The sequence below is a fragment of the Myotis myotis genome, unplaced genomic scaffold, assembly GCF_014108235.1.
Source record: "Myotis myotis isolate mMyoMyo1 unplaced genomic scaffold, mMyoMyo1.p scaffold_m19_p_10, whole genome shotgun sequence".
NCBI classification, from domain to species: Eukaryota; Metazoa; Chordata; class Mammalia; order Chiroptera; family Vespertilionidae; genus Myotis; species Myotis myotis.
The window spans coordinates 18152046-18175350 of NW_023416314.1; the positions used below are offsets into that span (position 1 = coordinate 18152046).

General features: G+C 36.5%; 1 protein-coding gene across 1 annotated transcript in view; it reads right to left on the reverse strand.

Annotated features, from left to right (window-relative positions):
- The window catches only part of CNTN5 (contactin 5), a gene marked incomplete at its 5' end in the record, with an annotated part of 450105 nt that overhangs the window by 340175 nt on the left and 86625 nt on the right, over positions 1-23305 (reverse strand). Inside the window, one exon of the mRNA XM_036323984.1 lies at positions 12875-12970. Within this exon, the coding sequence (XP_036179877.1) occupies positions 12875-12970 (96 nt within the window). The remainder of the gene's footprint in view (positions 1-12874; positions 12971-23305) is intronic.

Sequence of the window (23305 nt, forward strand, 5' to 3'; positions counted from 1 at the left end):
GATGTCACTAGGGACAGGAATATTCAGCTCTGTTATAATCTTATCTGTTGTGGTCCATAGTTGACCAAAACATTGTTATATGACTCATGACTTTATACAACACATTTAAAAACATATATTTAAAAAAAAAAGAAAAAGAAAAAAAGAGTAAGTCTTCAATTATTGTACAAGTCAAAGCAATGTACAGTAGGCATTTCCTAAATTCATCAACTGGTAGCTGGAAAGACTCATCATAATTATTACTTGAGAACAACATGTACCTGAAACAGGTAGTCATTTCTCTGCAGGCTACAAGTAGAACTCATGATATTCTCTTGAGCCAACACGGGGACCCAGGTCCAGGTCCAAATTAATCATAAAGAGAAAAGCTCATAGTTTATTTTTCAATTTCGTCATAGTGACAGGGGAGGATTTCTAATCTGATACATAGACACTTGAATTAATCTGAAAGATAATCATACTATTTTGAAATTCTGAAATACATACAGGTTTAGAAATAGAGGGTTAAGTTTCTTATATAAGAATAGAGTTAAGTTTTTTTCTTTTCTAAGTTTCATTTCTCAGGCCAGTGCACCTGCATACTCCCTTTGATCCCAAACGAAGTGATTGAGGAGGTGATTCAGCTGCGGACAGTGTATACTGTACCAAGCAAGCAAACAGAACCGTCAAGCGTGATCAGGCCGACCCCACCAGGAGCCAAGATATCATCTCATCGCCTGATGACCAAGAACAATAACCGAGTTCTGCGAACCTCCAGGACTCCCAGCCTCACCCTAGCCCATTCCCCTTTATAATCCTGTCCACTGCACCTTGCTGCAAGACAGGTGTTGGATGCTTGTAAGCTCCCTGTCTTCTTGGTTGGCTGGTCTTCTCAGTAAGGCTTGTATGATTCAACCCTGCCTTCCTTATTGGACATTGCGACAGGCAGCCCCAGTCTACCCAGGGATTTCCCGTTAACAGTAGATTATTATTAATTCTGTTTAAACCATTATTCATAGTTGTCTGAATTTTAGAGCAGCCCATTATCATATGGTGAATGGATAACCAAACTGGCAACAATATTAAGACAATAGAATACTACTCAGCAATCAAAAGGAACAATCTATGGACTCAGTAGCATGAATGAATATCAAAAATATCACTCCAAGTGTAAAAAGCCAGTCTCAAAAGATCTTTTTAAAAAGAAAACACACACACATAATTTTATTGATTTCTAAGAGGAAGGGAGAGGGAGAGAGAAATAGAAACATCAATGATGAGAGAGAATCATTGATTGGCTGCCTCCTGCATGCCCCCTACTGGAGATCGAACCCACATTCCAGGCATGTGCCTTTGACTGTAATCGAACCCAGGGGGACCCTTCAGTCAGCAGGTCAATGCTTTATCCACTGAGCCAAACTGGCTAGGGCTCAAAACAGCTTTTGGTTCCTGTGTGATTTCCTTTAAAAGAATTTATAGCAAAGACAAAATTTAAGAACAAAAGTAGATCAGTGGATGCCAAGGGGGAGGAAATTGGTTAAAAAGAAGCACTAGGGAATTTCTTGTGATCAAAATGTTCTATGTCATAATTTGGTTGTAATTATACAACTATATTCTTTATTTTCAAAACTCACTGAATTGTACATAAAATTGCTGATGTTCACTATTTGTTAATTATACTTTTTATAAAGTTAATTAAAAATAATCTATAATTGCCTGGCTGGCGTGGCCCGGTGGTTAAGCATTGACCTATGAACCAGGAGGCTATGGTTCAATTTCCTGTCAGGGCACATGCCTGGGTTTTGGGCTTGATCCTCAGTATGGGGCATGCAGGAGGCAGCCAATCAATGATTCTCTCTCATTATTGATGTTTCTATCTCTCTCTCTTTATCTTTCTCTCTGAACGCAATAAAAATATATACTTTTTAAAAATCTATATTTAAGTAGCTATACAAAATAGTTAAAGTATTAATGACTCAAATATTAATTTTCCATTTCAGAGCATTAATTGAAATTCCTAAATGAAGCCATTTTTAACTTTTTAAATTTACAGCAAGATTTATATTAAGCATTATTAAATAATTATATTGCTACATTTATTTTCTTGAAAGTAAAATAAAAAGAATATTATCTTCTGAAAAATAAAAACAAAATGAGTTATTTTGGTTCTGTTTGTTGGGCCAGCCTTATAAACTGTTTTAAGAAGATTAATTAGTAGTATCTATTGACTACTTAATACATCAACACTGTGTTAATGAGCATATGAAAGTTACAAAGATGCAAAGACTGTCTTAGCAGCCTATATCAAGGAGGAGAGATAAGATGCACAGATGAGTGGCGTGCAGTGGTGGAGTATGTGACAGGAATTAGACAAGAGCATGAAACTTGTTTATAGGCACTTAAGAATGCTGATAAGGGGTAGAGTGGAGAAGGCTACATCTTTCTTTCTTACTTAATAATAAGATGATAATGGGTGTATCTTCAAAATCACTAAGTTACAAAATATTTTCTACACAGCTGGCACTATTTAAACATTTTACATATATTATCTCATTGAATCTCTGAAACTATCACATACATGAAAACTTTTGAAAATAAGGAATTATTGTAAGAGCAAGCTATATTATTTCTCTAAGGTCACACTTCTGGAAAGTGACAGAGTTGAATCTTTCTAACCCAGAGTCCAAAAATATAAATCTTTGTTTTACTATGGTTGCAAATATCAAAAAATTTCTATATGTGACACGGCACCAGAGTTAAGTTAGGGCTTTTCAAAATGCTGACACTCCGAGCTCAAAAGGTTCGCCATCACTGGTCTAATGAGATAGCTGAGCTTAGTCAGAATTGAACAACAGAGTTCTCTGTGTCCTAATAATTTAACCCATGTCCATGTGATTACAACATTTTTTAGGGAACCAAAATTATGGTCAGATGGCTATAATGACAAATTAATTGATCACTTTTAAAATTGCAAAGTAAACATGCAAATATTGCAAAATTGTGGGTTTCATGAATTTAATAAAGGCAAATGTGGAACATGGCTGAGATCTTTAGAGCATAGTCACCAACAGAGATCAAATCAAGTGACCAGTAACTACAAGCATGTGGATCATACATGCTTTGACGTAAGAATTATAAATCAAATAATTAAGAAAGGCCTTGGGAAAACTGCTGAACTCAGATATTTGGGGGACAATTACTTTTTGTTATCTTGGCACAAAAGTTGAAGCAGAGAGTGTCATATTATCATACTATTTTGTAGGAAAAGGGGTGCAAAACTACTTCTTGAGTTGTTTTTTCTCAGTTACAGTTATTCAATAATTTTTAAGTTATGAGGCTTAGATTTTGTGATGTAAAATTTCAATTTTTTAAGAAAAAAATATCAACCGAATGCTTTGTTTTCATCTTTGTAAAATTTTGGTTCCCATTTTATAGAGGTCTGTTCCATGAGAATAATTTCTGGTACCAACTATTCTAGGATGAGGGAACCCCTGAAGAGAGCAATGATACCTGGTGCCCTTTCACTTCACTGTCTGGTTTTATTTTTCTCTTCACTGACCCCTCTCCCATCGCAAACCCTCAGATTCACATTTCCAAGTGCCACTCATCTTCTAATTGCCTTGTCAATTTGACGGCAACTAATACCTGCCAACTGGTGATTAATCTTAGCAGCTAATAATTGAAGGTGTCACCTTTCTCACAAGCATTTTAAAGAGGATTCTTGAAGATAAGTCTTCAAGAAAAATTGAATTTAATACTTACTATCCTCTAAGCATCAGGCTAATTGCTTTACATAAATGATCTCTTCATTCTTACAACAGTCCTGAGAGGTAGTTTTTATTGCTCTTTCTTTACAGCAAAGATCAGGCTTAATTTAACCAACAAAGCCAATTAAGTGTCAGAGTCAGGATAGGGATCGCTGGCTCTCTGAGTGGAAACTCCAGGTGAAATATTATGAATAGTTTAGCATACTATTTAGAAACAGAGACTATCTAGTATCCCTCATCCCATTCACATTGTTTCAGGGACCACCTACTTGTATCCTCTGGATTTGTTTACTTCCACAGGACCCGGTTCTACAGTGGATTTGAGGCTGGCGAACCTGTCTACCTGCTTTACATAAGGTTGAGGTAAAAAATATTTCACTCTAAAGAAAACAAAAATTCTATTTTTTTTAGTATAAAATGTCTCAGCTGAGCGTTATAGCTTATACATGAAACCTGAACGCCTCCTTAGCTCTATTTTAACCAATACTTCATAGAGGAGGAGTCCCAGGGCTATGGGCAATGAAGGGTTACTAAGGTTTAGCATCTGGGACAGGACCAGGGTTATTAGTTCTGCAGTGTCCATTCCTGTTTTGAGTATTTTTCTAAATTGAAAAAAAAAAGATATATTAGAGATTTACAATGAGGAATTATGAAAGAGACAACCAAGTTCAATATACTATATTTGCAGTGTGTTAAAGCACAGGCGATTTGCTATATAGATCATTATACACGCTACTATATTCAATGATGGCTCAAAATATATATGCATAAATAGTTTCATCTGTACATTTTCACATAATGCCCTTAATCCAGTTTTCTTGGTTCTTACTGTATAACCAGTTATTATGGTTTTATTCTCCTTTACCATTTTGAGACCAGTATCCATTCAGCACTAACTAGTATTCCCCATGACTAGCACTAACTAGTATTTACCATGGTTCGGTGATTGAAGGAGTGATGGTAAAGGGACTGGTTGGCTTGCAGAGCATGTTTCAGAGAGCTGGATAGACCTGTGCCTATGGTTTTTAATTTGTAGGGAATCAGATGTATCAAAGACTGGGAATCTCTTTCGCTTGGGACTCAATACTATGTAACTTCACAAGATCACCAAGGCAAAACATACTTGGGTGTTAGAACTGAGAACAGTTTATGTAAATTAGGTGTCTGGTCAGTAGAATTTTAAAAAATGATAAAATATTTTTGAAATCTGTTCCTTATATTTTATGCTTTTTCTCTGGCAATGAGTTGCTTTATGTATTTCTCCTATTTATTGTCAAGTTTGTTGAAACAGCTTTTGCATCTTTCATGCTCTTTTTGTACCTTCTTCTCTGCAAATAACAGAGATGCCAAAGAGTAATTCTGGCTATTTCCTCTTGAGGGTATAACCACAACCTTAGAGCACCTGGTGCTCCTGAGCATCTATGAGATGCATTAACCTTTCAGGCTTCTAGAGCTTTTTGAGAACTACAGTAATACTATCCTTAGTCCATGAATCATTAACTTAAACGTACAACCATTTGGAGGAAAAAAAAAATGTAAGTTGTAGATATTAGTAATTTCAATGTAGATTTGAAATATCCCTAAACTATACCACGTAAATGCCCAAATTCTTCTAGTAACTAAAAGTTATTTAAATTGGTTGGTATCATAGAAACTAAACAACTAGTTCTTTTCCCCTCCACTATTTAGTACAGAAATAAAAGTATATGCTGCTTACCGTAAGCAGCGTCCCTGAGAAATCCCTACCAATCTTATGTTGATTATGCCTAAAGTTAGAATCCTTTGCTCAGATCCCTTTTCTAGACTTCAGATGTATCTACTCAATTTTCTGTCATAACAATAGGTATCCATAATTCAACTAGTCTTATTTTGTCCGGAATGAACTTTATTTCTTAGTTAATAGGAAATAGTCACAGAGCCATAAACTTGAGTTCCTTTTCTTCTTCAAATTCTATTTGGCAATGAATAAATAGATCAATTAATTACCAAGAGCAATAATATTTAAAGTGATCAAATGATGTCATATAGCCACATTATGATTTTATGTATAATTTCTAAAATAACAGAAATAAAACATATAATTTTGAAATGAGTAGAAAGAAAAAATGCAATTAAAAAACCTTCTGTTATTTAAAAAATGATAATGAATATGAAAAGAGGGCAAATGAATTATAGAAAAAAAAAAACAGGATTACTAGTTCAAATTAAGATAGTAGAAATCAATATAAATAGCCTAAACTCATTAGTTAATAGAGAATAGGCACTCAGTAAACATTTATTGAATAAAAAAATAAGTAAAACATTTGATATAATAATAAAATAAGCATTATTTTAGAAAAGTCAATAATTCCATTGTTAAAAAAGTTTTGTTTGTATTAATGCTATAAAACTTTTAGTAAAGCTTTTACTAAATTCACATTCTATGGTACAAATACATCAAAGATTGAAATCCTGGTTCCATCACTTGCTAAGTATGAGAGCTTAATTGTTTTATTTAATCTTTCTAAAGCTTAAATTCTTCATCAATACAACAGGCATAACAATAATCTCTAACTCTCATATATTTTTTCAAGAATTACATAGCATACTAATTGTGAAAATGTGATTATTATATTGTATAGTGGTATAATCATATATTTTTTACTAGAACATAACACTTTGTACAAAAATTTTAAGTCCCACTTTAATGTGTTTCTTAGATTTATGTTTCTGCACAAAATAGGACCAGAACATGTTTAAAGTCAAATGTAGTTACTAACTTCTTTTTTTAAAAGTATCTGTGGTGATAACCTCTAAACCATAAAATAATGCTTTACATGGTTATAGGTTTTATGGGGATTGTTTTTACATTTCCACACAGATATTCTTTACAGTATAACCTTGAATTTCAAAATCACTAAACTGACAGAGGTGTTTTTTAGCAACAAAAATAATCTTGAGCAGATGTGATTAATACTTTAGGAAAATATGTTTATTTCCTGGTAGATGAATAAGTGCTTCAGTATATAATCAAGATGCCTTCATTCACAGATGTTACTGACAGGAATTAATAAGATCTCTTGGGAAGTAAACAGGAGAACTTAGCAAATAAGGCAATTCTAGCTTTTGCTTTTATTCACAGAAAAATATTCACTTTATACATCCATTTGAGATAATGAGAAAATAGATTTGGGGGCGATTTCTGAATATTATTTAATATTCTCTGATGTATAAACTATTTATAATTTCACATAGTTACCTCTGAATCATAGTACCTGTTATACTTTGAAATTGTAATATTTGAATGTGATATTGGGTGATCCAAATATTTGTCATAAATATGGGTTGCAATAAACTGATAACAGAAGGCTGACAGGAACTATCTAAAACCCTATAAAACTTAACTATTAGAATCAGCACATTCAGTCAGTTCTTTAACATGCAGTAAGTGAATACCTACTAAGTGTCAAGAACTGTGCTAAGCATTGGGGATATAAATAAGTTGTGGCGAGTTTTGTACCCATGAAGAATTTATAATCTGCCCTGCCAGTGTTGCTCAGTGGCTGAGTGTCAACCTGTGAATCAGGAGGTCACAGTTCAGTTCCTGGTCAGGGCACATGCCTGAGTTGCAGGCTCCATTCCCAGGGTGGGGCATACAGGAAGCAGCCTATCAATGATTCTTTCTCATTGATATTTCTATCTCTCACTCCCTCTACCTTCCTCTCTGAAATAATGAATTTATACATTTTTAATTTACTAGGGGAGATAAAAATATTAGTAAACTTTTATTTCCAACACTTTACTTCACATAATAAAATTCTGATAAAATAAGATAAACTAATTATGACTTGAAAGAAGGAAATAAAACAAAAGTGGGAAACAAAATAAAATAATGCACCAGTTAAATAGGTATGTGATGATAAGATTGTGAGCTATATGACTATTTAGATGAGACAGAAATCTGGATCTTAGATTTCTAGTATGTACATGTTATTTGCTCATTTCACAAAATATAATCTCACCTCACCAAATCAAAGGCCATTTTGAGGTCATAGCTAATAGGTGCCACAGCAGGTATTAAACCCAATTCTCTTTCACTGAGTAGTCCTGGATTATTCTTTCTACACTTACTCTGCCTCTTCAGCAAGAATTTTTGACTCAACTTCTCTAAGACACTTAAATTTTCCCTTTTAACTGATTAAGTTAGGCGTTAAAATTAAAGCACTATGTCTCCATATGATTGTGGTCTCAACTAGTAAATTCAATCCTCCGGGTTTCAGTTTGTTACTTTGGCAAAACTATAAAATGCCACATTTTATTTTTCCATGTGGAAAATGTGAATCACATTTCACCTCAATCTGTTAAAAGAGAGAGAGAGAAAGAAACAGGGAACAGGAATCAGAGAGATACCAGAACGCGACAGAAAGACAGATTAGAGGAGAGGAACTAGATAGCATATACACAGACTAAGCTTTTGAAAGTTTTGATAGGAGGAGGAGCAGGAAAAAAAATTAGGTAATAGCTGAAAGAGGACATGAGTCAAGAGCTTTGCTTTGTTTTGTTTTCAGGTGGAGGAAGGGAAGTAATGTTTCATGATGTTATGAATGATCCAGAAGGAAATAAACAATCTCTGGTAAAGATGCAGAAGAGAGAATTACTGAAGTGACTTCTTTAGCTAGGTAAAGAAGAGGAGGAAAATGGGGGAGGAGGAGGAGGTAAAGGAGGAGGAGAAGAAAAAGAACTACAGTGCACAAGTTTAGGAATTACCCTTAGAAGCACAATAATGTCTCTATATTTAAAAAGGGAAGCCTGTCAGTACAGAAGCTAATGAGTGTGTGATTTGGTGAAGAAGGTTGTGGGCTGTGGGCATTATCTTCGATTTGCTTTCCTTTCACAATGAAATTGTTATCAGCTGAGTGAATGGAGAAAAATCCTCAAGGAATAAAGGGAATGAGCAGAGTGTGTTGATGGCCGCAACAAGGAAGAGTAGAGTCTGATGGCTTGAAATTCAAAACTGAGGGTTTGCAACGAGGAATATGAGAGAATGGGTAATGAGGAGAGAGGAGATATATATATGTTCTAAACTCACAATGTACAATTTGGGAGAATAAACAGCCATAACTTTAAAAGGCTGCAGGAAAGCTATAGCTTCAGGGAATATAAAAGTTTCAATTGGAGTCAGAATCTTGAAGGGATATTCAACAAAGATAAAGATGTACTGGAACCAAGATGGCGGCATAGGTTAACGCCGGAGTTTGCTGCTTTGAACAACTACTTCAAAAGTGAAACCAAAAAACGGAACGGACATCACCCAGAACCACAGGAACGCTGGCTGAGTGGAAGTCCTACAACTAGGAGGAAAGAAAAACGCATACGGACACTCAGAGGAGGCGCAGTGCTGAAGTCAAATTCTGAGGTGCGGAGTGCGCGGAGCGGGCTGGCGGCGGAGGGCGTGGTTGGCGTTTTCAATCGGGAGGGAGTCGCAGACTCTGAGCTCCAGATCCCGGCGAGTCTTTAGGGACCCAGACTCAAACGGGAGAAGCGGGACTGTCTGGCTTTGGTCAGAGCGAGTGCAGCTTTCTCTCCGAGGTTTGCAGCGGGTGCTGGGACTCAGAGAGGCAGAGCCCCTGGGGACAGGACTGAGAGCCGCCATAACTGCTCTCTCCGGCCCACCCTGTTGATCCTGTGCGACCCGCCCCGCCCAAGCCCTGCACACAGGCATTTGCCGGATAGCCTCAGGCAAAGGCTAGATTAGCATCTCCCTAGAGGACAGAAGTTCTCTCACTGCTGACACAGCTGATTCTCATAGCCACTTGGCCTGGAGGTCAAACCCTCACTGGAATTAGCTACAACAATCAAGATTTAACTATAAGACTGCGAACAAAGACCACTAGGGGGTGTACCAAGGAAGCATAACAAAATGCGGAGACAAAGAAACAGGACAAAATTGTCAATGGAAGATATAGAGTTCAGAACCACACTTTTAAGGTCTCTCAAGAACTGTTTAGAAGCCGCCGATAAACTTAATGAGATCTACAAGAAAACTAATGAGACCCTCGATCTTATATTGGGGAACCAACTAGAAATTAAGCATACACGGACTGAAATAACGAATATTATACAGACTCCCGACAGCAGACCAGAGGAGCGCAAGAATCAAGTCAATGATTTGAAATGCGAGGAAGCAAAAAACACCCAACCGGAAAAGCAAAATGAAAAAAGAATCCAAAAATGCGAGGATAGTGTAAGGAGCCTCTGGGACAGCTTCAAGCGTACCAACATCAGAATTATAGGGGTGCCAGAAGATGAGAGAGAGCAAGATATTGAAAACCTATTTGAAGAAATAATGACAGAAAACTTCCCCCACCTGGTGAAAGAAATGGACTTACAGGTCCAAGAAGCGTGGAGAACCCCAAACAAAAGGAATCCAAAGAGGACCACACCAAGACACATCATAATTAAAATGCCAAGAGCAAAAGATAAAGAGAGAATCTTAAAAGCAGCAAGAGAAAGAAACTCAGTTACCTACAAGGGAATACCCATACGACTGTCAGCTGATTTCTCAACAGAAACTTTGCAGGCCAGAAGGGAGTGGCAAGAAATATTCAAAGTGATGAATACCAAGAACCTACAACCAAGATTACTTTATCCAGCAAAGCTATCATTCAGAATTGAAGGTCAGATAAAGAGCTTCACAGATAAGGAAAAGCTAAAGGAGTTCATCACCACCAAACCAGGATTATATGAAATGCTGAAAGGTATCCTTTAAGAAGAGGAAGAGGAAGAGGAAGAAAAAGGTAAAGATACAAATTATGAACAACAAATATGCATCTATCAACAAGTGAATCTAAGAATCAAGTGAATAAATAATCTGATGAGCAGAATGAACTGTTGATTATAATAGAATCAGGGACATAGAAAGGGAATGGACTGACTGTTCCTGGGGGGGAAAGGGGTGTGGGAGATGCGGGAAGAGACTGGACAAAAATCGTGCACCTATGGATGAGGACAGTGGGTGGGGAGTGAGGGCGGAGGGTGGGGCGGGAACTGGGAGGAGGGGAGTTATGGGGGGGAAAAAAGAGGAACAAATGTAATAATCTGAACAATAAAGATTTAATTAAAAAATAAATAAATAAATAAATAAATAAATAAATAAATAAGAAAAATCATAAAGAAAAAGATATAAAAAAAAAAAAAGAAAAAGATGTATAGGATTTGGCTGATCAGGGTAACTACTCATCTGGTAAGTGTTAGACATTGACCTGAATGCTGAGCTATATTGGGTCATCACATCCCCCCCAAAAGTTTGTTGTGATAACACTGACGTTTGAGTAGATAATCTGACATAACAATGAGTACTTAGTAGAATACAACCTGTCCTGCAATCTTAAATTATATAATCAGTCTAATATTTCTTATGACTTATCTACAATAGCAATCATCTGGCTTTCTCTTATAGTCTCAACCTGAGATCACATTTTAATTTAATCAATTATTAATACATATTTTTATCTTATACTTATCATGTATGTAATTCATTATATATTTCTTTCCCACTGGAAAGCTTTTCTATATAGTCTTCTTTGCAAATTGGATAATTGGTATGTGTGTATGTAGGCTTGCAGTTTTATTTCTTATATCATCCTCTGCCATTTAACTTCTTTTTAAAACATGTTCCAGCAGCCTTGCAATATAAATTATATCTCAGAAAATCTTGCTTTTTCCCACATGAGTCACTTAGTGTTGTTAATGCCTATAAGTCTGCCAATGAATACTTCCATCCTCTATGGGGCCTATTGGTTTCTCCTCTTCCTCAGCCTCCTTTATATCCATAGTAATTATTCATCTAACACTGCTTTTCAAAGAAAATCTGTCTAATAACCCATTAGACATGACGTTTATTAATGCTATAGGATTTTCCTAAACTTGTTAAAATTATTTTCTTCTCTATAAAAAAAAGTTAAAACACATTGTCTTGAAAGAATCTAGATCTCAAATCACATGCAGGTGATACTAGATATTTTTACTGAAAAGTCTCCAGTAAAAATCATGGAAGGAATAGAGTAACTGAAATGACATGTAAGATTTAAGTAAGTACAACTCGGAAATTATTACTACTAATAATTTCAAAACAAAGTTATTTCAAATGTTTTCCTTTTGAAATATAATGTACTGTTCTTTCCATTAAAAATATTAGGAGGAGGATCAGGTAAAGGTGAGAAATCCTTAAGAAAATTGGACAAGGTCCTATTGTAATTTATGATAAGAATTATCTATGGTGAGACAAAATTGGACCCCTTTTTTAGACTAATAGTACAACCTAAAAACATGTGTGGCTTTCACACTAAAAAAAAAAAAAAAAAAAAAAAAGAAGAAAAAATTATTGAAATGCCAGGACCCTCAATTCTGTTTCCAATTGTTCACTCTAAGGTCTTCATTATTTCTCAGATAGAAATAGACATTGATTCTCTCTCTTTCTCTCTCAGATGCTGGACACTGTTAAATTGTATTATAGGAAAACTATACGGAAGCACAAACAGGAACTCAGTTTAAATTATAGGACTCAAACAAAATGAGTATAATTAGCTTTGAGTTGGCCAAAGGGACTAAAATTAACCTGAGCACAATTTACTATTATGTTACTCCAAACTCCATAAAGTACTTACCTATTCATGACTTTCACAAGAGCTCCAGTAGCCAAAAAATGATAAGTATGCTATAATTTTGTTTGAAACTCATAAATAAATACCATACACAACCCAGTGTCCAGCTTATCTTCTGAAACAGGACGCACACTGGTATTCAGTTAACTCGACTCTGACACTCCAAACAATTGTGAAAGCTTTTTACTCTCTCAGCTTATCACTTCCCTTGTGCTCCAGGCAATATATTCCTCACTGGTGGCAGGCAGAGACATAACTACAACAGTCAGAAGTGAGAATGGCAATAAAACAATGTCATCACAGGAGCTCAGTCTCTTGTCCGGTGATATTTACAGTATATGATCTTTAATTACACGCCCGGAACTCTGAAACATTTCAAGAAAACCATGCACATTTCACCTAGGAGGTTCCCCAGTCAATGCACCCTCGAAGGGTGAGCATGTAGTGAAGGAGAGCAGCAACAATAGAGAATGGATCCTACTGTACCTGGCGAATGAGGCGGAGGCGAGCACAGCAGAACAACCCCCTGGCCTTCCCTCACAGAGACTGCACTTCTCGTCCGGCCACTAAAATTCCCCAGATCTGTCAACATAACACAGCATTTAGACACAGGACATAAAGGAGTGTAAAGAGTTACTACTTTTGTTAACTTGTACTTACTTTTCTCTCCTATCCAGACAGGGTTTCTCCTTGTTTGTTAAGTAGTGATAGGAGGGCCTTAAAAAGAAATCTACACCAGCCCATTTTAAGTACCATGATTTTCAGACTGTATGCACACTCTTTATCTATAGTGCATACAAGTTGCCAGTACAAGAAGAAATTAGATAGTCATTTATAACACACAATATCTTTCTTTTATTTCTTTATAATATTTCCTACGTACTGATTTTTCTACTGCCAATAAAACCCCTTCATGCATAGCGAGAAGAGAAATAGAAGTGGTTAGGGGTACCTGCTGTCCAACCGCATGCCTCACGATATGTCAAGCTGGGAAGCGTGTGTAAAACCAAGCATGCATCTGTCAAATTAGAGACTTTTGCTCTAGCAAAACATAATGAGGCTATAAAATGTTGTTTTTTTTCTATAAATGTGAGTGAATCAGTCATGTTACTTTCATTTTATAGAAGCCTGGAATGGCCTTATGAATTAATTACACTCATCTATTTTGATTATGCTGGGAGTATTACAGCTATCAAAACATGTATAGATCTGAAGGATTATAGCATTGATTGGGGTTCATTTGCCTTCCCTTAAATTATGTGACATTTCCACAATTTTGAATACTTTCCTAAAAATAAAGTCACCTAAAAAAGAATTATGTGTAATATTTTCATTTCTCATATTGTTTATTAACACATTCATAGTTCAGTACATATGTACCTTTCCCATTTCTTGGGCTAGATTGATCAAAGACATAATTTTTAGAATAGTTTCTTAGAAATGGTAGGAATTCAGTATTTTCATAAATAAACATTGTCCCAGAATTCTCAGTCTGTAAAAACATGTTCCCATGGTGAGAAATGCTTGTGGAAAATGTTCTGCCTTTCCTTCCATTATTCATCAATTATAAAAGAGACTTTCTTAAACATTTTATATTTCATGATAAAAATAGTATATTTTAGATTAATACAATGCAGACCCTCAAAGTTAATCTTTGTTAATCTGACAAATGATTAAACCAAGCAGTCAAGAAAAATATAATAAGTGGATAGGAAGGAGATAAATCATTAACTTCAATATCCTAAGAACGATTCTAACCTTACTTTTGTGAGAGATGGTTAACAATTTACTGATATGCTGAATTTATAACAGAATATTCTTAAATACATTCAAAATCATAAAGGACTAATAAATAGTAATGGCAGAATGACAAATAAATCATCAAAGAGGTATTCATTATTAAAAAAAGTGTTTAGCATTTTACACATAATTCTGTGTTTTATTATAAATATTTATGTGTTTCTCCAAGTGGCAAGAGAGCATTGTCCTAGTTCTATTTTTTTTTTTTTTGGTGGTTGTTTTCATTTGAAAACATACACACTAACTTCTAGTAAAAATCAAGTTCATCCATTTTCAGATGTCAAATTCTTAGAGATAGAAGTTTTCTTTTCTTCCAAAAAGTGATCTCAATATGAAAACAATGGCATGGTTTCTAAGTCGACTTGCTTTGATTCTGCCACACACAGTGCAGGAGCCACACAGTAAGGCATGGCTGCAGCAGGGCTGTAACATCTCTTTAGAGAATATATGGTTTTACTTTCTCCTTTTCATCTTCATTGAATTTATAAACTCTGGAAAGCTATTTGGATATCAATTTAATTCTATTTCATAAATGGTTTCTGAAAAGTATAAGAGTAGCTTCCAACACATTTACCACTACAACTTTATATTATGCTTATGACATTTCTAATCAACCTATTATAGTTAAAAAGGACCTTTTAATAGAAAACAGTACTAAATTAATGCCTGTTCCTGAGAAATTCAAGTATAGGCATGGGCTAGAAAACAGACACAAAGCAGAAAAGAAAATTATGGAATTGTTATGACCTGAATTGTGTTTTGAGGTCAAAATGACCCAAAAGATAACATTCATCTATAATTACATTATTTTGTACCACCTGTTAACACAGGTACAATTCAACATGTCCTCATGGAACTGTCTCTGTGTCATTATTTCCTAGGTATTATAGCACCAGCTGTACAAAGATAAGTTGATTGTTTCAATTGTTAATAACTCATTTTTATATTTCATAAAGACATATAGAGAACACTGAAAAGAGAGGTCTGCATTTTTATGGAGAGTGTGTTTTTATAATTTAAATCCTTCTGCCTACAAAAAAAGTGAAATGTTTTTGTAATGTGAAAGTGGTCCTTGTGTCACTTAAGATTCTGCTTAATCTGAGGCAGAATGATTTGTGGGGAAATTTCTTGGTTGGAGTGGGGATGGCAACTAGAGAGTGCAATCTGAGTGAAAATACAGCTGGTTGTTTTTCTCTCATTGCAAACAGAAAGCAGCTAATCTCTTGGGAGGTATTCATCAGAGAACTTGGAGTGCTTATCGCATTATTAATAGATACACATGCTGATATATCAAGGAGAGAAAGGAAGCAAAAGGTTCCGGTTTAAAATATGAACTGAAATAAACCTTTTTCTGGACTTACTATAAAGGGTATGGACAAATACATAAGCAATAGGCTGGAAGAGAAAGTTTGTGGTCAAGACTCACAGGGCCCTGGGCTGTGTCTTTTCTCACGCTTTTTCCAAGTTCAGAAGCTCATGCAGTTTAATAGTGGAGCTTTAACCAGAACTGCAGCTTACAAAATTATTACCCTTATTCATCCTCGATAAACCATGCGAAGAAAAAGAGGTGTGCAAATTAATGATGGAATTGAGAGCTTCACATGACAGAATGTAGATTTAGGATGTGTGATTTGAAGCTCGTTGACAAGATGGGAGACAAATTTCTTCAATTCATTTAACAAAATTTTATCAGTGCAAACTTCACATAGAACACTAAGATAGGCACTTGTGATACAGAAAAGCTGCAGAGAAAAGATATAGATATATGAGCTAATCATCCGTACTTGGGCCAAATGTCCAAAGACCCAGCTCAGAGGAGTCTGCGCCACTGAATGGATGCATGAGCCCAAAGCATCATAGCTTCTCACTGTCACAGTCATACTTATGAGTTACCAGTGCATGCCGTATGCCATGCACATTTCCCATGCAGATGCTTTTGCTATTCTGTTAAAGGTAAGCTACAAGCACACCAATATACCAACTCTCTCTCTCTCACTCTCTCTCTCTCTCTCTCTCTCTCTCTCTCTCTCTCTCTCTCTCTCTCTCTCTCTCTTGCACACACACAAACACACACATACTTTTTAGGTTTCTTCTTTCCTTTTCTCCTCCCTCCCTCCCTCCCTCCCTTCCTTCCTTCCTTCCTTCCTTCCTTCCTTCCTGCCTGCCTGCCTGCCTGCCTTCCTTTCTTCCCTCCTTTCTGCATGCCTTCTTGACTCCTTTCTTTTCTTCCCTGCCTTATTCCACAAAGTATTGAGTCACCTTAAAATATATATGTATACAATACAAAAAGAAAAACAGGCAGTTGACAAATTCCAAGTGAAGTAGAGTGTGTGTGGTAAGAATACTGTATATAGGGTAAGATAAGCACTTAAGAATATATGTTACATACATTTGTAAATTATTAGAAGTTGACAATAAATTTGATGCTAAACTTACAAGGACCAAAACACTTATTTAAAACATTTGTTATGCCATCTGTGATGAGATATCACACCACTTTTTAAAAAATATTACTTATAGCCTAGCCAGCATTTCTCAGTGGTTGAGCATTGACCTATGAACCAGGAGGTCATTGTTGGATTCCTGGTCAGGGCACATACCTGGGTTGTGGGTTCAATCCCCTGTTGGGAGCATTCAGGAGGAGGCAGCCAATCAATGATTCTTTTTCATCATTGATGTTTCTCTCTCTCTCTCTCTCTCTCTCTCTCTCTCTCTCTCTCTCTCTCTCTCCTCCCTCCCTCCCTCTCTGAAATCAATAAAAAAGGTTAATTGTTAAAAAAATTTGTCTTTTAAGACTATCAGTTGAGTTGATTAGAGGTATGTTAAAAAATACTTTCCACCCTAGGCAGCTTGGTTCAGTGGATAGAGCATCGGTCTGCGGACAAAAGGGTCCCGTGGCCAGGTTGTGGGCTTGATTCCCAGTAAGGGACATGAAGGAGGCAGCCAATCAATGATTCTCTCTCATCATTGATGTTTCTAACTCTCTCTCCCTCTCTGTTCCTCTCTGAAATCAATAAAAATATATTTACAAAAATACTTTCCATCTATTACATGAAGATAAGAATTGAATGAAGATACAGCTGGACATGTGGTCAGGTAAATATACAAGATATAATGACAAGTTATAATGAAAGTTACTTCATTCCCATGGTTATTTATGACAGGTCAGATGAATAATCTCTTATTATGGCTTGCTATTTTCACTTTACATATTTTTAAACATGAATCATCCAGTCAAATGGGTTTTCAATTAAGAGGAAATTAAAGCATGCTAGTATAAGTTTGCCTTGAAAGAGAAAATTTTATCTACATTATAAGTAAAACAGTAAATTGTAATTGCTCTTGTAAAAAGATAAATTATCCAAAGAGTGTGAAAAATATGTTTTTGATCTTAGGTCTTTTCTTTGGTATCTTGATATGCATTACAAAAAGCTACTTCAACTGTGAATAACATATGTCCTGAAGTAATTTCAAATGTGAAAGTTGTATATAAACTTGTTTAACTAATGTGACAATAGTCTATGAATCCAGGCAGGGGTTGTAGACATTTGACTTAACTTTTTATACTGTGGATAAGCGATTTCATTAAAAAAAATATTTGCTTACTTCTATTTTTTTTCCAAACTAAGATCAGTGTTAAATTCATTAAAAGTATCAGGAAATTATAAGGCCAAGCATTGGAAAGAAAAATATAATAGAAATAATATAGCACTTATTAAGATTTTGAATATTATAGGCCCAAAAAATTGGGGGAAGGGTGTTTTTTAGTTAAACCAATTCATTTAGTACATAAATCACTAAAACTCAGAGATCTTATTTTTGTCTGTAAAGCTTTTGGGCCTCTCTGTCTTTTTTAGCTATTTTACTTTTTATAATATCTTATTAGATAATTACTTCCTTGTCTACAGCCATGATTTCTTTCCCATTTCTCCCTCCATTTTATTCCCCTGGCACAATTTCAAGCTTGTTAAATTCAACTAGCTAGCTATTTTCCTCTGGGAAAGGGAATGGGGATGGAGAAAAACATCAACAATGATGACAAGTTTTGCTAAATTCATGATCATGAACCTCAGGCAGGCCCTTTGTACAAAAACCTATGAACCCTGGCAGAGTTTCTATACATTTGATTTAACTTTTATGGAGTCCATTCTGTCTCACTCCTTTAGACAATACTTTTACAACAAGCCTCTTTCAAAACAAACTCCTACTTCTTCCCCCACTTCTCCCTCTCCCCTGCCCTGCCAATTCCTGGAGAAATGTAAGTAATCTAAAATCCACTTACATATACTCCACCTACAGAGTACCCTGCAATGTATGCCTATAATTCCCATTCAATGAAGGACTTGTTTCAGCTGTTGGGAGTTCCAATGACAGAGAACTTTCAGCTCTTGGCCCCTTTAGAGACTGCCTCTGCCACAGAAAATGAGGTCACATAAGGTTTTAGCCTTTCCTTGGGAAGTACATGGCCAACAATTGCTCCATGAGTGAATATAGAGACCTGACCACCTTGGTCCAACTACAGACAATCATTACAATCAGAGTGGTAAAACTAGACAAGCTACTTCACCCCTTACTTTCAGCTTCTTGATATGTAAAATGAGGATGAAAATATCCTATATAATAAAAGGGTAGTATGCAAATTGACCCTAACAGCAAAACGACTGGGAATGACTGGTCACTATGACCACACACTGACCACCAGGGGGCAGATGCTCAATGCAGGAGCTACCCCCTGGTGGTCAGTGTGCTCCCACAGGGGGAGCTCTGCTCAGCCATAAGCCAGGCTGACGGCTGCCAGTACAGCGGTGGTGGTGGGAGCCTCTCCCACCTCCTCTGCAGCGCTAAGGATGTCCGACTGCAGCTAGGCCTGCTCCCCGCTGGCAAGTGGAAATCCCCTGAGGGCTCCCGGGCTGCCAGAGGAGGGGAATGGGCCTAAGCCAGCAGGTGGACATCCCCCGAGGGGTCCCAGACTGCGAGAGGGCACAGGACGGGCTGAGGGACTCCCCTGAGTGCACAAATTTTAGTATATGTCATAGTTTTTTAAGGCTTCAATATAATAATTTATATAAAGCAGTTTGTACAACACATGGCACAACACGATAAATGGAAGCAATTATAATCATTATGATTAATCTTATAAAAAAAACACTGTTGTGAAAAGTATGACTCATTGCTTCTAATCTGAACTCTTCTACTAGTTAGCTATGCAATTTGAAGCAAAGGTTTAACCTTCTTGTAATTGCTTATTCATCTATAAATCAGAGATGCAGTTTATTCAAGGGAAACAAACCCACTTGCCTGTGGAGTTGCAAGTATCCTATATAATAAAAGGGTAATATGCAAATTGACCGAACAGCTGAATGACCAGTTGCTATGATGCACACTGATCACAAGGCAGTAGACACTCAACACAGGAGCTGCCCCTTGGTGGTCAGTGTGCTCCCATAGGGCTCACGGCTGGCGAGTGCAGCGGGTGGTGGTGGGAGCCCCTCCAGCCTCCGCGGCAGTGCTAAGGATGTCCCCGTGGGGAGTGGGCCTAAGCTGCAGATGGTCACTCCCCAAGGGCTCCCGGACTGCAAGAGGGTGCAGGCCAGGCTGAGGAACCACTGCACCCCCACCCCAAGTGCATGAATCTTGTGCAGTGGGCCTCTAGTAAGATAATAATTATGGTGGGAACTCACTAAATTCAAGAGTGTATGCCTCATTGAGGGGTCATCAGCTTTAATAAACATTGTGAAGGCCAAAGGAAACACTTGTATAGCCAGATATAGCCTGAAGAGAACAATTTTCCAAATGTGGACAGGATAATCTCTAAGATACTAAACATTCCAACATTTTAATTTACTGCCTATAATTCTAACTTAAAGCTATCATTCAGAACCTATTTTAATGTGTAATTATATGTTACCTATGCTTCAGAACTTATTTAAATCTGCAAACATAAATACATATATAGTATAAAAATATATAAAATAAATATGTATAATAAAAAGTGAAATAAGCCAGTCACATGATCTCACTTATATGTGAAATCTAATAAACAAAATAAACTGACAAACAAAACAGGTCCAGAGGCATGGAAACAGGGAACAGACTGACAGATCTCAGAGGAGAGGGGTGTGGGAGGGACTGTAAGAAATTAACAACCAAAGAACATGTATAGTTATATGCATAGCCCAAGGACACAGACAATATTGTGGTAAAAGCCTGGGGCAGGGCAGGGGCTAGATGAAGGAAGGAGAAATGGGGAATATCTGTAATAGTGTCAACAATAAAAAAATATATTTGAAAGAATATTTCTAATATCTATTATTACAATGAAAAGTAAATTAAAGAAATTTTATATTTTGTATTTATGTTTTGATAACTGGCTTAAACATTATTATTGGCATAAAATGTATGCCATTTATTTACAAAACTACACCTTGAAAGGAACTGTGGGCTGCAAGGCTGCGGTGGGCACAGGGGCAGGTCTTGGTCCCTAGAGTCCCAATTCACGAAATCATGCAAGGGGCTCAGCCCTCACAGCTGCAGTGGCTTGCCTTGGCCCTCCCAGCCCTGGCTTCATCTGGAAGGTCGTCCGGAAGGGCATCTGGAAGGTCTTTTGGTTGTCTGGTCTAATTAGCATATTACACTTTTAGTATTAGAGATACTTGAGAAAATGTGTCTTGCTTATCTTCTAAATTATACATTAGGAGAGTTTACATTCATGTCAAAATGAATTATATTTAAAGTCACATATTGTCTTTTATATATTTTAATATCTATATAAATATATGCAGCTCCAATCTTTGTTAAGCAGGAGATAAAAGAAAAAGGGGTTAGTCCAAGGTAACAGTTTTGGCAAAACGATAGGCCACTAGACATAAGATATCCTTCTGTATTCACAGAACAGAGTGAAGACTAGAATGCAATAACACCTCCAAGCCACCAGATGGATCTATGAAGTTTGAAGTTGACAGGAATGTCTGCTCTTCTACTTTGTGTGAACATAGGGTGTCCCTGTCTGATTTTAAAAATCTAATTTATTTCTATTAATATCTGAAATTTCTGGGACACTACATATTTTTATAGGGAAACACCTCTCTGCTGTATATCTTTCCACTCCTCCAAGGAAATTTTTAGCTCTATTTGCTCCTACTCAGAACAGCTCTTCTGGACAAGTTCTTATTTTCCATACTAGAGGCCCAGTGGGGTCCCTCTGCCTGGCCTGTGGGGACTGGGACAAAACTGGCTCTCTAACATCTGCCAAGGGGTCCCGGATTGTGAGAGGGTGGTTCTCAGGTGACACACCCCAGAATCTGGCTCCCTCCTGTCTGGTTCCAGGTGGGTCCCCTGAGAACTGCAGCTGCAAAGTCACCACAGCTCGGCAGCTCCTGCATTGAGTGTCTGCCCCTGGTGTTCAGTGCGCATCATAGCTACCAGTTGAACAGTAAAGTGGTTGGTCGGTCAGACAGTCGCTTAGGCTTTTATATATAGAGATATAGATATCTAATAAAAAACTACAATTAACTGGTGAGTAGATTTTTAAAAACAGTTTATTTGACAGTTTATTTGACTGAGTATGAAATTATACTTTTGAATTTGAGTACTATGTATCTGAGCCAAACAATAAGTTTTCCCCCCCCACACATTCAACTGCATCCCGAATTGCATGAGAATATCTGTGTTGGTCTCTTGATTTTTACTTTCATTTTACCAGAACTTTCTATAATTAATTAATATGTGTGTTTGAGTGTTTTGCTCTGCCAAATTTGTTTTCAACTGCTGAAAACAAATTTGTGATCTGAGCATTGCAGATCACTTTCAACACTCCTGGCCCCCTGCTCAAATGCTTTAAAATGTAAATTGTTTGCTTTCTTGATTCCCTTAGCTCATTTGCTGTTGCACAATTAAATCAAGTGCCACAGATTTGCATTATTTTTTCTTTTACAAGCTATAACCTCAACAGTTCTATCTGAATAATTTACACCCTGATTAATTTAAAAAATCGTAGGGAGCTTATTTATTTAGTAACTCAGCAGAGTAGTGATCAATTTCCAACCTATCTTAGATCTCTGCTAAAAACCTCAATGCCTTCCTTGCCTTAGAGTAAATCTCTCCCCTCTGCCCTTGTAGCAGTTTTCTTTTCTAGCTTCAGTTACCTAGGGAAGTTTTAATTTGTGGTCTTCATTTAAGCTGAATGAATATATAAAGTGGTCTTTGGATAATACTCAAACTTTAGGGAAGATTTAATGTATTGTGTGTAGCTACTCACATATGTATTATACAGCATATCAATGCTGAAAAAATATAAATAACAAGTTATTTAAGGTCAGAAACCAGGTCACCAGCAGTGTATTAGTCCACTGCCTATGCTTCGTCCAGTGCCTGGTATTCAACAATTATAGGCTGAATAAATGAATGAGCAAATGATGCATATATAAAAAGTCACTTGTTATAAATTGACCTCTGTAAATCCCAAGCACTGCTCTTTTCTCATATGATTTATATCCATGAAAATAGCAAATCATTTTTTAATAGGCAGAATACACATTTAAATCATTTATTGGAAGCACATTACTTTTGTGTGGAAATTTCAATTAATGACATGAAGAAACTCTTTGGAGAACGAAACTGGTTTTCATATCAGTTCAATATGCTAGTGGTCTTGGGAACTATACATATATATGTAGTTGTTTTAGCATTAAAGCACAAGAACACAGTTCCCAGAAATTTTATAGGGCTGATATGTCTATTTGGTCATGGTACATTTGTCTGTTAATCAGCTATGGCATATGCATTACTCACATTGCTGAAGGGCATCCCACATAATCTAGTCCAATGCTAGGCAAATATTTTCTCTAAAGGGTCAGATAGTAAATACTTGACACTTTGCAGGTCAAAAGGAAAAGTAGAAAATTATATGGAAGTCATGCAATTTCTATGTCACAAAGCATTATCTTCTGAATTTTCAACCATTTAAAAGTGTAAAAATAGATCCTTAGCTTGTGGGCTGTACAAAAAAACACAGATTTGACTCATGGGCCATAGTTTACTGACCTCTGATCTAGTCGACTAAAATTAAGAGTAATAGAAGGCTTAATAGATAATGTTCTACTACTTGAGAGTCCATGG